The sequence below is a fragment of the Microcaecilia unicolor genome, chromosome 3, assembly GCF_901765095.1.
Source record: "Microcaecilia unicolor chromosome 3, aMicUni1.1, whole genome shotgun sequence".
Classification (NCBI taxonomy): Eukaryota; Metazoa; Chordata; class Amphibia; order Gymnophiona; family Siphonopidae; genus Microcaecilia; species Microcaecilia unicolor.
In genome coordinates, this window is record NC_044033.1 from 52,781,702 (window position 1) to 52,794,813 (window position 13,112).

The 13,112-nt window shown below is 39.8% G+C and overlaps 1 protein-coding gene across 9 annotated transcripts in view; it reads right to left on the bottom strand.

The window, feature by feature from the left end:
* Nucleotides 1-13,112, bottom strand: part of AFDN (afadin, adherens junction formation factor) — a 414,469-nt gene that overhangs the window by 175,724 nt on the left and 225,633 nt on the right. For all 9 annotated transcript variants that reach the window (XM_030195932.1, XM_030195930.1, XM_030195924.1 and 6 more), the window contains exons 12-13: nt 9,940-10,043; nt 3,994-4,055 (exon numbers count right to left, since the gene is read on the bottom strand). In XM_030195932.1, the coding sequence (XP_030051792.1) occupies nt 3,994-4,055; nt 9,940-10,043 (166 nt within the window). The remainder of the gene's footprint in view (nt 1-3,993; nt 4,056-9,939; nt 10,044-13,112) is intronic.

Here is a 13,112-nt window from a genome sequence, read left to right on the forward strand (position 1 = left end):
GACAGGCTACTTGTAGAGGAATCCTCACCATCATCTACCTCCAACAACCTCTCTTTCCATGGCTGAGCTCTAACTCCACACGGCAACCCAGGGGGATAATTAGGGCTTCATACCTAGACTGCACCGCTGAGGCTCCATCTGGCACCAGTCCACTTCACCCCTGTATGCCCAGGCAACTATAGTGAAGAAAATCTGCTTGAAGCAGCCTGTGAGCTGCTGAATAAATTGTGGGACTAACGACAACCCCAAAGCTCAGCCTGAACTTCCCAGCCCAAGATCCCATGCCTCCTGCACTGCTAGGACCACCCCCATTCCCAGAGAACTCTCTGCTGACAAACGCCAGGCAAGAAGGTCCGATAAGAATGTGGCTGCCTTTCCTGCTGGCAGAAAAGTCATACCTGGTACCTCATCTAGCTCTTTGCCTCTGTCAACCTTGATATTACATTAAGCTGATATACTGCTCTATACCAAATGGTTCTGAGCAGTTTACAATAATGTAAAAAAAAAAAAAAACAAAACGAAACAAGACAAACCCTTTGGAATTTACATAAAATAACAGTATTCAGTAAGTGATGTTACATTCACCATGAAATTCACTGCATACTCCATAAAACTCACAATGAATCCAAGAACCTTTTAAAATACAAAGTTTTCAGGGTTTTTTTTTTTTTTTTGCTGAAGAGGTAATTGGCCAACTGCATAAAGCAAGGAGATAGTTTCCAAATTTTCATTATTTGAACAGCAAGCAATTTATCATGAATTAAAAATCAGAAAAATTACAAACTCTACAAATCTTATTGGATGAAGTGATTTCAGAATGAGAGAGTAAATACTCGGGACACCAAATTTTAAACATTATACAACAAAATTTTAATTGATTCTGGCTTCTATTGGTAGTCAATATAACTTAAGATAATAAACTGAGATTTTACCAATTAGATTGCAACAATCTTATTTGACGAGTAGTAAAGATTGTACTACCAATCTGAATTGACCCACTTCAAAAATATTTTAATCAAAATATTGACATGATAGTCCAATGAGAGAGTCTGATCTAAATAGACTCTCAAGATTTTAATTGTGGTACAAAGAGGATATTTAAATTTGATCAATAAAATGTGATCTAAATTTGAATCAGGTTTATTGTCAAATAGTATAAATTTTTTTTTTTCAGTATTAAGTCTACTCATCCAACAACTTATTGAATCTAAGCAATCCTACACCTGGATGATACCTGTGCTAAAGTGGACGTCACTGCAATAATGACCAAAATATCTGCATAGCTATAAATTGAAAAAACAGCCCTCTTAAGAACAGTCCCAAGTTATGAAGATATATAATAAAAAGAACCGGAGACAGCAGGGAACCCTGTCAGACTCTAATAGGATTACTCCATCTGAAAATTCTCTATCCTGTCATATTTATAAGACCTTGGCTTCAAGAATCCCTCAACCAAGTCAGAACATTACCAGCAATTCCAATTTTATTAGGTTCAACAAGTAGCAGATCATGATCCACTAAGTCGAATGCTGATAAATCAAATTCTAACAGGAGCACTTTATGACTCTTACAGAGGAGAGATCTTATTCAATCATAGATGTTAATACAGTCTCCGTAATATGATTAGATCTAAATCCAGATTAACACAAATTCAAAAAATTATGGTTTCAACAATCATTAAGCTGATAGCAAACTAAACCCTCCACAATTTTTATAAACAGTAGTATGGACGATACAGGTCTATAAATCAAAGCTAAAGCAGAAGATTGTTTAGAGTTCTTAATAATGGGAGAAACTATTATCTCACCTAATCTCTCAAACAACTCCAACCTAAGTAAATGCTGAATCCAATCAAATAGAAAATTTAGAAAGATTGATGTGGAAGCAGTCATTAAATAAAGTGGACAGGGAACCAAAATACAGTAGGTTCTAGAATATTTGTAATACAATAAAATAAATCAATAAACAAAATGTCTACCCAGATCATATCAGGATTTGCATCATGAATTAACTGATTCAAAAGAGTCAGAAATGGTTCACAAATAAGGATCTAGTATTAATTATTTTAAAATGGAAAAATGTGGCTAACTGAGCAGCTGTTGGGGCATTTCTTGCATTCAACTGAAAATTTTTTTATCAGGTAAGTTAAAAAGCAGTTGAAAAAGAGGTTTTGTATTAGATACAGCCTAACCTATTTTCTTGGACTATCATACTTTCCTTTTGATATCTAAGGCAGCCTTATAGCTGTATTGAGTTTGTTTCAAGTCATCTTTATATTCAAATCTTTTGTTTTTAGCCAAGATCTTTCCAATTTCCTACATGTTTGTTTTAAAAGTTTCAAATCAGAGTCAAACCAAGAATTACTGTCCCGTAAAATATGAATTTTTAAACATTCAGGACCTATTTTATCCAAAGTTGTCTTACAAAAGTCATTCAATACTGGGACTAGTCAGTAAGAATAAGCTTTTGATGAAAAATCTTCTAAAAATGGTCTACATCTCTTTCCCCTAGCACAGAAAGAAATATTAGGTTTATGGACTTGTTCTTTAACGCATTCCCAGTTGAGGATAAAATTAAGCATATAGTAATCTGAACAAATGACAGAAGACCCCAACAAATACACAATACTAATTGGTGAAGGCAGAGAAGCATTATCATATGAATAAACCAGCAAATCTAGTTGATGTCCCCTTCATGTGTAGGTTGAGAACAAGAAAAAACATAATTCAGAGCACAAAGAAAAGATGTCATATTTATAATCGCAGGTTCATGTTTGTTATCCAAATGAATATTAATATCCCCTATCAAGAGATTAAATTGAAAGTATAATGAATTTTTAAAGCAAAATTATATAATACATCCCTAGCTTTAGGCCATCTTCTTGGAGAGCAATAAAAAATAAAGCAAGTCCTCCATTTATATCTCATCTTTAAGATGACAAGCTAAAATTTCTCAATTTGAGTTCACAACAGAATCTAACATAACTGTAAAAATATCATGGAATATCAAAGACACGCCCCTGCCTTTCTTACTGGTGGCTCCCCATCACAAAAGAAGCTCACCACAGAGCTAATGTAACAGTCTCCACAGCAAGGGCAGCCTTTTTTCAACAATATACTAAGCACCCTCCACCCCCCTGCACAGCCCGAATACTAACCTCAGCTTGACCAGGGGAAGATCCATAGACCAACCTCTAGGAGCCCACATATGGGCATGGCCACGCAACCTAACGTGATAAGCCACTGTCTGTATCATAAGGACACGGGTCCAAAAACAATCCTGTTACCATCCAGAATATAACCATCTGCTAGAACCAGAGAATACTGACAAGTTCCTGAACTGTACCAATATTTATAATAGAGTGACATGAAAGACAGTGTTCTGTGCCTCATCTGCTGGTTGGGAGCATAACCCACTTGTCTGGACAGCTCAAGCAGGGTAAGGAAGAAAGTATTTAAAAGAATGGAGCAGGAGGAGAAATCTGAGGAAATTATAGAGGGGAAAACCTACCACGGAAGCAACCCATTAGAGATCCATTTAGGATTGCTTTAAGTTCTATTCCTATCAGTAGGTCTGGAATGCATGCACAATATAAACAAGAAAGAAATGCATTGCCTAGTTACCTGAAATAAATATGAGAATTTTTCTTGCTTTGAAAATAAAGGGAGCATATCTAAACATGCAGGATCTTCAGGTTAGTAAATATTCTTGTCATACTATTTTTTTTTTCTTTTTCTCTTATTCAGACAAAAATAGTTGTCTTTATAGCATCACCATGTTAAGGCACATGAATTAAAACAGGAAGGGATAACAGTTTCATTTTAGTCAGAGTAGAATCGTTCTCAGAGATATAAATCATGGTTTAACTGGATTTGTTTTAAAACAGATTCACCAGGCTTCCTGATATATTTAAACTGTGTTTTAAATCTAACCTGCCCTGTTGATATATTATTTCAAATACTAATTCAATAAATTAGATGTTTAGATACTCACAGCTTTCCCGGAATTCAATGCTTGCTGGCAATACAAATTCAAGGCCTGTAGAATCCTGGGCCCTAGAAGGACAAAAAAAAAAAAAAAAAAAAAAAAAAGTGTGACATTTAAACAACCATTTTACCTACATGTTGGTATATCCATAATTACTGTAAGGACTTTGCCAGTGAACTCTTGTGTTACAGCTTTTCTTTTCAAACAAGCAACGCATGGTGCACGTCCCCATTTGCAAACTTAAGGCATCTCTGGGTGCAGTAGCCCAGGGCAGAAAATGGGGAAGAGGCTCAAAGTCAACCTGCAAGCTATGCAAGTTGGGTCCCCCTGTGAAATGGGGGCCCAGGGGAATTGCTCTGACTTCCCCCCACCACTGGCCCTGTCTGTGTAGAGGACTTAGTTGGAACAGCCATGGTAAAGTATATTACAGTAGCGATGTGTGAGTAGGTTTCTAAGTAGGTGGATAATGGCTGATGGTGTATCTGAAATGTGTATTTATTGTGAATCAATGGTATGGTAAAACAATAAACAGCCTTAGTGGGGCACACTGATGATCCATCTACCCAGTATCCTGCTTCTAACTGTGGCCAATCCAGGTCACAGGTACACAGCAGAATCTCAAATAGCAGCAACATTCCATGCTTCAAATCCTAGGGAAGCAGTGGTTTCCCCATTTCTAGCTCAATAGGAACTTGTCAAAACCTTTTTTTTAAAACATAGATTCACTAACTACTGTTACTATATTCTCTGACGAGTTCCGGAGCTTAACTATTTGTTGACAGAAAAATATATTTCCTCCTATTCATTATAGAAGTATTACTATGTAATTTCATTGAGTGCCCCCCCTAGTCATAGTGCTTTATGAAACAAACAATAGATTCATGTTCACCTGTTCTACACCACTCATATCCCCCCCCCTCCCCCAGCCATCTGTTCTCCAAGCTGGAGAGTCCTTAACTCTTAAGCCTTTTCTCAGGAGAGGAGTTCCATCTACTTAATCACTTTGGTTACCCTTCTTTGTATCTTTCCTAATTTCACTATATCATTTGAGATACGGTGAGCAGAACTGCACACAACACTCAAGGTGACGTGGCATCATAGAGCAATACAGAAGCATTATAATATTCTTAGTCTTATTTTCTATCCGTTTCCTAATAATTCCTAGCATTGTTTGGTTTGTGACCGTCGCAAAAAGATTTCAGCGTGTTGCCACAATGATACCTAGACCTTTTTCTTGGGTGCTGACTTCTAAGGTGAAACCTAGTATCAGAACTATGATGGATTATTTTTCCCACTAAGCTTCACTTTGCATTTCTCCGCATCAAATTTCATCTGACAAGTGCAAAGTGATGCATGTGGGAAAAAGGAACCCGAATTACAGCTATGTTATGCAAGGTTCCGCGTTAGGAGTTATGGACCAAGAAAGGGATCTGGGAGTCACTGTGGATAGGACGTTGAAATCTTCAGCTCAATGTGCTGCGGCGGCTAAGAAGGCGAACAGAATGTTGAGTATTATTAGAAAAGGGATGGAAAACAAGCATGAGGATGTTATAATGCCGTTATATCGCTCCATGGTGCGACTGCACCTGGAGTATTGTGTTCAGTTCTGGTCGCCTCATCTCAAAAAAGATATAAAGGAATTGGAGAAGGTGCAGAGAAGGGCGACAAAAATGATAAAAGGGATGGGACGACTACCCTATGAGGAGAGGTTAAGATGGCTAGGACTCTCTAGCCTGAAGAGAAGGCGGCTGAGAGGTGATATGATAGAGGTTTACAAAATAATGAGCTGGATAGAGTGGACAGATGTGAAGCGTTTGTTTACGCTTTCTAACAACAATAGAACCAGGGGGCACAAGATGAAATTAGAATGTGGTAGGTTTAAAACAAATCAGAGAAAGTTTTTCTTTACTCAGCGCGTAGTTAGACTCTGGAACTCATTGCCAGAGAAGGTAGTGACGGCAGCTGGCCTTGCTGAGTTTAAAGGGGGTCTGGACAGATTTCTGAAGGAAAAGTCCATTGATCGTTATTAAATTTTGGGTTTTTTGCCAGGTTCTTGGGGCCTGGATTGGCCGCTGTCGGAGACAGAGTGCTGGGCTTGATGGACCTTTGGTCTTTTCCCAGCATGGCAGTGCTTATGTGCTTATGTCCCATTTGGATGCCCAATCTTCCAACTTCTGCCCAATCTTCCAACTTCCTAGGGCCTTCCTGCAATTTTTTTACAGTCTGCATGTGTTTTGACAACTTTGAATAGATTTGTGTCATCTGCAGATTTAATCACTTCACTTGTCACTCCCATTTATAAACTTGTTAAATAACACCACTAGTACAGATCCCTGCAGTACTCCACTATTCACCCTCCTCCATTGAGAGAAATGACCATTTAACCCTACTCTGTTTTCTGTCCAATAACCAATTCCTAATCCACAACAGAACGTTGCCTTCTATCCCATGACTTAAGAGTCTCTCATGAGGAAATCTTTCTGAAAATCTAGGTACACTACATCAACTGGCTCATCTTTATCCACATCTTTATTCACGCCTTCAAAGAAATAAAAGCAAATTGGTGAGGTAACACTTCCCTTGGCTGACACCATGCTGACTGTACCATTAAACCATGGACTGGTACTTCAGATGTTAGGAATCAAATGGCTTAAAGGAGATTTCACCAGCTAGATGAAGATGGCTTTGAGGTCCCATGATATAATATGAGGTGTCATAGGAGGCTTTGGTAACAGCAAACCTTGCATGAAACGAATAACTAGAGGCTGTACAGAGATGGGCTTACCTACTGCACAGCACTGACTGCACTGAGCTGAAACCTTATATTGGTTTTCAAACCAGACTCTGAGAGGTGCAGGAGATACTCTAGCAGTTTTTGTGTAGGGCAAGAGAGGATCGAGGGCTTTGATCTAACACCACATGGCAAATCTCCTCTATTTAAAGGAGTAACTCCTCTTGGTGGAATCTGGAAGCCAGCAACATTCTGGAGACACCCTCTGGCAGGTTCAAGAAAGAAAATGTTGCTACTATTTGGGTTTCTGCAAGGTACTTGTGGCCTAGCTTAGCTACAGTTGGAAACAGGATACTGGGCTAGATGGACCATTGGTCTGACCCAGTACAGCTATTCATATGTTACGATCTCAGCATCCAGGATGTGAGAACCAGGAACTGGTATGAAGAGAAGACCCCTCCTTCTGAGTGATGAGGGTCAGAAAACATTCCAATCTCCACCTTCAGAGGATAAACTTCAGAAGAGGAAACTGCACCTGCTTTGGCCAGAATGGAGCAATGAGGATCATGGAACTCTAGTCTTGCCTGAGTTTCAGAAGAGTCCTCCCTATTTAGAGGAATGAGAGGATATGCATACAGAATATCTGTTCCTCAATGAAAGAGAAAGGCATCTCCTGCTAGTCTGCAGTGTGATCTGAGTCTGGAACAGTACTGTAGGACCTTGTTCTTGAGCACAGTGGTGACAAGATCCACTGAGAGGGTGCCCGTGCTGAGAGACCACTCATGCCTTACATGACACTTCTCAGCCTGCCAGATATGTGGCCTACAGCACCATGTCGTAACTGGTGGCCCACCAGATATGTGGCCCATAACTGGTGGACCAGGTCTACATTCAGACTGCCTCTTGACACAAGGAGCAGGACCTTGTACCCCACCCCACTCCACCCCCAACTTGTTCATATAATACATGGCAATCTAGTTGTCTGTTTGAATCAGGATAATTTGGTTCATCGGCCAATCTCTGAAATCCTTTAGGAGCATTCCAATTCGTCCAAAGCTCCAGACAGCTTCCTGGGTAGACCAAATCCCTTGGGTGTGAAGCCCATCTACATGAGCCCCCCCATCCCAGGTTGGACATATCTGTGGTTACAACCGTCTAAGGTGGAAGAATTTGTAATGGCAGTCCCAGGGTCAAACCGGGGCAAACGAGTGAGCAATATTGAGAGGGATCTGCTTGATTCCCGTTGGCCTGAAACTATTGGGAAGTTAGAGTCCACTGAACATCATTCAAATGGAGGTGCGTCATGGGCATCACAGGAATTGTTGAGGCCATGTGGCCCAGCAGCCTTAGTATCTGCCAAGCTGTGACCTGCTGGCTGCTGTAAACCCGAGTGGCGATGACTATGAGATCATCCATCCACACCTATGGAAGGTAGGCCTGAGCTTGTAACTTGTCTAGCAGGGCTCCAATGACTTCCAATGGCTGTAGAGGTTGTACGTGGGACTTTGGGTAGTTGACCACGAACCCTAGTAGCTCCAGCAACCAAATAGTCCACCACATGGATTTGAAGAGTGGAGGAGTGGCCTAGTGGTTAGGGTGGTGGACTTTGGTCCTGGGGAACTGAGGAACTGAGTTCGATTCCCACTTCAGGCACAGGCAGCTCCTTGTGACTCTGGGCAAGTCACTTAACCCTCCATTGCCCCATGTAAGCCGCATTGAGCCTGCCATGAGTGGGAAAGCGCGGGGTACAAATGTAACAACAACAAAAAAAAAAAGAGCACCCTCCTTCGACATGCTCTTGACCAGATAATTGTCCAAGTAGGGAAACAAACACTTCCAATCTGCATAATGATGCTGAAACTACTACTAGACCTTTGGTAAAGACCATGGGAGCTAAAGCGAGGCCAAAAAGGGCAGTACACAATACTGGAAGTTGTGTTTCCCCCACATGAAATCTGAGATGTTTCCTGTGACTGGTAAGTATCTTAAGGTGGGTGCAAGCATCCTTTAAGTCCAGAGAGCATAGACAATCGTTTACAGGAATCATGGGGGAGAAGGGTGCCTAGGGAAATCATCCTGAACTTTTCCTTGTCCAGATACTTGTTCAGACTCCCGAGGTCTAGGAAGGGACGAGATTCCCTCCCCCCATTTTCTTGGTTACAATTAAGTACCTGAAATATAAACCTTCCCCTTCCTGTCCTGATGGAACAGGCTCAACTAAACTGGCCTTTAGAAGGGCATAGAGTTCCTCTGCAAGTACCTCCATGTGCGGAGAGCTGAGTTAAGAGGCTCTCAATGGACAACTTGAAGACATAACAGATTCCCTACTCCCTTACAGACTATCTTTTCGCCCAACCCAATCCTAGCATATTAACCTTTCCAGACTCATACCAAAAACAGTTTTTAAAATCTCTTTAGTTCTCTTTCATCTCCTACCTGTGGCTCATTCAGCCTTGGCACTGGTAGCTTAGGAGTGGGGTTTGGAAGTCCCAGAATTAAGACTATAGGCAGCACTGAGCTAGGGTTTACAAAGATGAGGTGGCACACAATCAAGGCAACTATGGAAGAGGCTGAGCAGCACAGCAGCAGCTGTATTAAAGAGCTCTCCTTTCAAATGCATTCCATGTCAGTAAGTGTGTCTTCTACAACTGACTCGCCACCTGATCACTGTTTCTTGTTGCTTCGCTGAATCAAGGCAAAGAGAAAAGGCACAGGCTAAGTGAAGAGGAGGCTGAGCTGCAGTGGCACACGGGTCAGGGAATTCACTGAATCCCTTGAAGGCACTGACCACACTCCTTTTCAATCAGGTCCACAGCCATCTTAAGTTCTTATAAGGCAATCAGACTCCATTGAATGCTGGACAAAGGGGCTCCTGAACCCTCCAAATCAAATGGGATGGCCTTTCACATCCTCCCAACACAATCTGTAAAGGAAATGTCCTCTGGCAAGGAACAATATCTTGTTATTTGAGGATAAGGCCAAAAATGAGGTAAGGAAGATAACATGTGGAAAAAAGTGTGGTATAAATGTTCATAAACAAACTATAGCCAGCACTAGAATTTGGTACAAGTTCAAAATCAAGTCTCTCTAAATATCTAGATGAACACTGAGCTATCAATAAAAATGCACAAACTAAATAAAAAATAAAACAATTACCACATTCCGTGTTCATCCTCAATAACGTTGCAGACAACCAAATATGACAATTTGGATGACCTCACCTGCGGTAGTCCTGCTGTTCCACTCTGACCATTGGTTTCACCATGCTTCGCTCTGTCATACTGGAAGATGATGATGTTCTGTCATTATCTAACCGGCTGAGACTCTTGAATCCAAAAGAGAAGAAAAGGAGTTAAAAAAATGCCAGTAACTAACACACATTGGACTAGTCTTTCTGACAGGTACTATTAAAAGCAAATATCCAGAATCAAAGGCATCTAAAAGGAAACAGGAAAGGGGAAGAACAACAATTAAAACAATGCTAACGTAACTGCTTTTTTAAAAACCTTTTATCTGCTAGTTATCACAATTTTATGCTAAAATTTATTGTCAAGTAACATATACAAAACTTTGACCATAATAGGCCTGAGGCAATATACAGAAAGCAGCTTTCCTGCCTAGTTCCTTTAGCCTCAGGTTCATTTCTAAGTAAATTGATACAAACGAAGGTAGGTTACATTAGTCTTTGTATTCAGATTAGTCTGGGTCAGATATGCCTTTTCCACTTAAATTCCTCTTCCTACCCCTTCCCTACCCATCCCCTTCAATTATAAAATGATAATCAAGTAATTGTGATGTTGCTCATCATTCCGCTATCCTTTCTAATAGTTATTTTGATAGTTTGGTTTGATACAATCTAATAACCGTAGTGCCCTAGGCCTAAGGCAGACCATTCAGAGGCTCATACCCCTGTCATATCTTTCTCTCTCTGCAATGAAAAAGAAATTGATACTACTTAAACTGGAACTGGCAACAATTAAAAGGAGCCTCCTGGACTACATAGCATCCACCTAATTTCCTCCAACTTCCCCACAAAATAAAACAAACTAGGAATAGATAGGTTACAGTGGGATGTGGTAGGGCACAACTTGAAGAGCAAAAAAAAAGTAGTAAGGGAGGACCAATACAGTTCCAACTGAAGGGTAAAAAGCAATTTTATGAGACCTTACACACAAGGCCATGGAAGAGGCAGAGTAGTCTTATTGTTGAACTAGCTGGTAATAGATATTCCAGTTTTTAATCTCCCCTCTATCATCTTAGTAGATATTCAAAAAGCAATTTTGCAAAAGGGACTCATCCCAACCACTAGATACGCTTTCCAAAAACAGATTGACCTTTTTAAGTTCAAACAAACTTTAGATTTTGTAGTCTTTTTCTAAGAAGAATGTCTCACACTTGGACACTTTTATTATTAAAAATTCAACTACTTGTATACCTCCTGGACCAGTTGAACCCCTTATTTACACTTTTAATCAGTGCATTCAGAAAGAAGTCCAAGCCTTAGAAAAACACAAAAAAACAAAAAGTATTATAATTTGGTGACAAGAATTTAGAGCCATTCTGTAGTTGGCATGAAATTCAGAGAGAATTATAAAATCTGCTGATAGAGGGGGCATCGTTATCCTCAACAGGACTGACTATCAAGGAGATACAGAAGCAACTACATGACAGAACAGGGGCAGACAGAGCACCCCAGGCACCGAGACTACTCTGCCCCCCACCTCCGCCATGTTGCTGCCACCACCCTCCATTTATAGATTACCCAAAATTCACAAGTCTACAACAGATCCTCCAGATAGGCCCATGGATCTGTCTTTGAACCATTGCCCAAATTTGATGAATACTTTGTATATCCTTATGCTCCGTTACATCATACATCAGAGAGACTACATATTTCATCAATATTCATAATTTTGATATTATAATAGTTACATTGGACAGACTCGCACTACACCAACATTCCTCAAATGGAAGCTCTTTTGATTATTGAAAATACAGTAAGAGGTAGAACTCTTTGTAGAACCCCTAATCATTTAATTCTAACTTTTGCTAAAATAGCTTTAAATATTATTTTCGTTTGAAGACACGGTGAAGGGTACGACTATGGCACCAGATGTTGCCAATTTATATGTTGCCTCTTTTGAAAATACTTTTTTAGAAGATCATCCCTTTAAAGAGAAAATTTGTTTATATAAATGTTACATTGATTATATTTTTATGCTGTGGAGAGGTACTTCAGATCGGCTTTGCCAATTTCACTCATGGCTTACCACAAGACACGTCAATCTCAAATTTAAAATGAATTTCCATCATGAAGAGATTAATTTTGACAGATCAAAAAAGATACTATTTTTTCAATACATCCATTTATAAAAACCCACAGACAGAACACGTCAATTTTTAAGACTGCATAGGCTTTGTAGCAATTATGATTTTGATAGACAAGCCATCGGATGACATCAAAATTCACTAGCAGAGGCTATTCAAACAACTTTATATACAAGAGCTATCATAGGGCCAAAAATCAGTGGAGAGATACATTACTCATGAGGTCAGAGAAGGCAAGTCCAGACATTGTTTGCACATTAAGATATTCACATTTAGCTGGTGATGAAATTTATTTTAAAATACTGGAACACATTGGAAAGTTGTGAATGTTTTAAAGATAAACCTGTAGTAGCTTACTCTACGGAGTGCAATCTGAAGGACCAGTTAGTACCATCTGTCCTCTCGAATATTTTATCTCCAGCACAGATTGAACATCTAATGGGTCGTTCTAAATGAGGTTCTTGTAGTGTTTGCATACATTCTTTGAAAATCAGTTAACTTACACACCCCAAAACTGGACAAACGTTTAAGTTAAAACACATTTCTAACTTTATTACATCTTACATGATTTCTATCATTATATGTCCTGCTCTCTTCTTTACACTTGAAAAAAAAAAAAAAAAAAGCAGTTGATTAAAAACCAGAACTTGGAATGCCCTCCCAAGGAGGTGGAGGAGATAAAAACGGTAACGGAATTCAAAAATGCGTGGGATAAACAAAGGAATCCTGTTCAGAAGGAATGTATCCTCGGAAGCTTAGCGTAGATTGGGTGGCAGCACCGGTGGTTGGGAAGCGGGGCAAGTACTGGGAAGACTTCTACAGTCTATGCCCCGAAAATGGCAAGGATAAATCAAGGTCAGGTATACATTTAAAGTAGCACATATGAGTTTATCTTGTTGGGCAGACTGGATGGACCGTACAGGTCTTTATCTGCCGTCATCTACTATGTTACTACGTAGAACACCGTAGCTGCATTAGTAGAAATATTTCAGCATTTCTAGTGGAACCTGCTTTTAGTGGGAAAGTGCGGGGTACAAATGTAATAATAAATAATAAAACACTAATG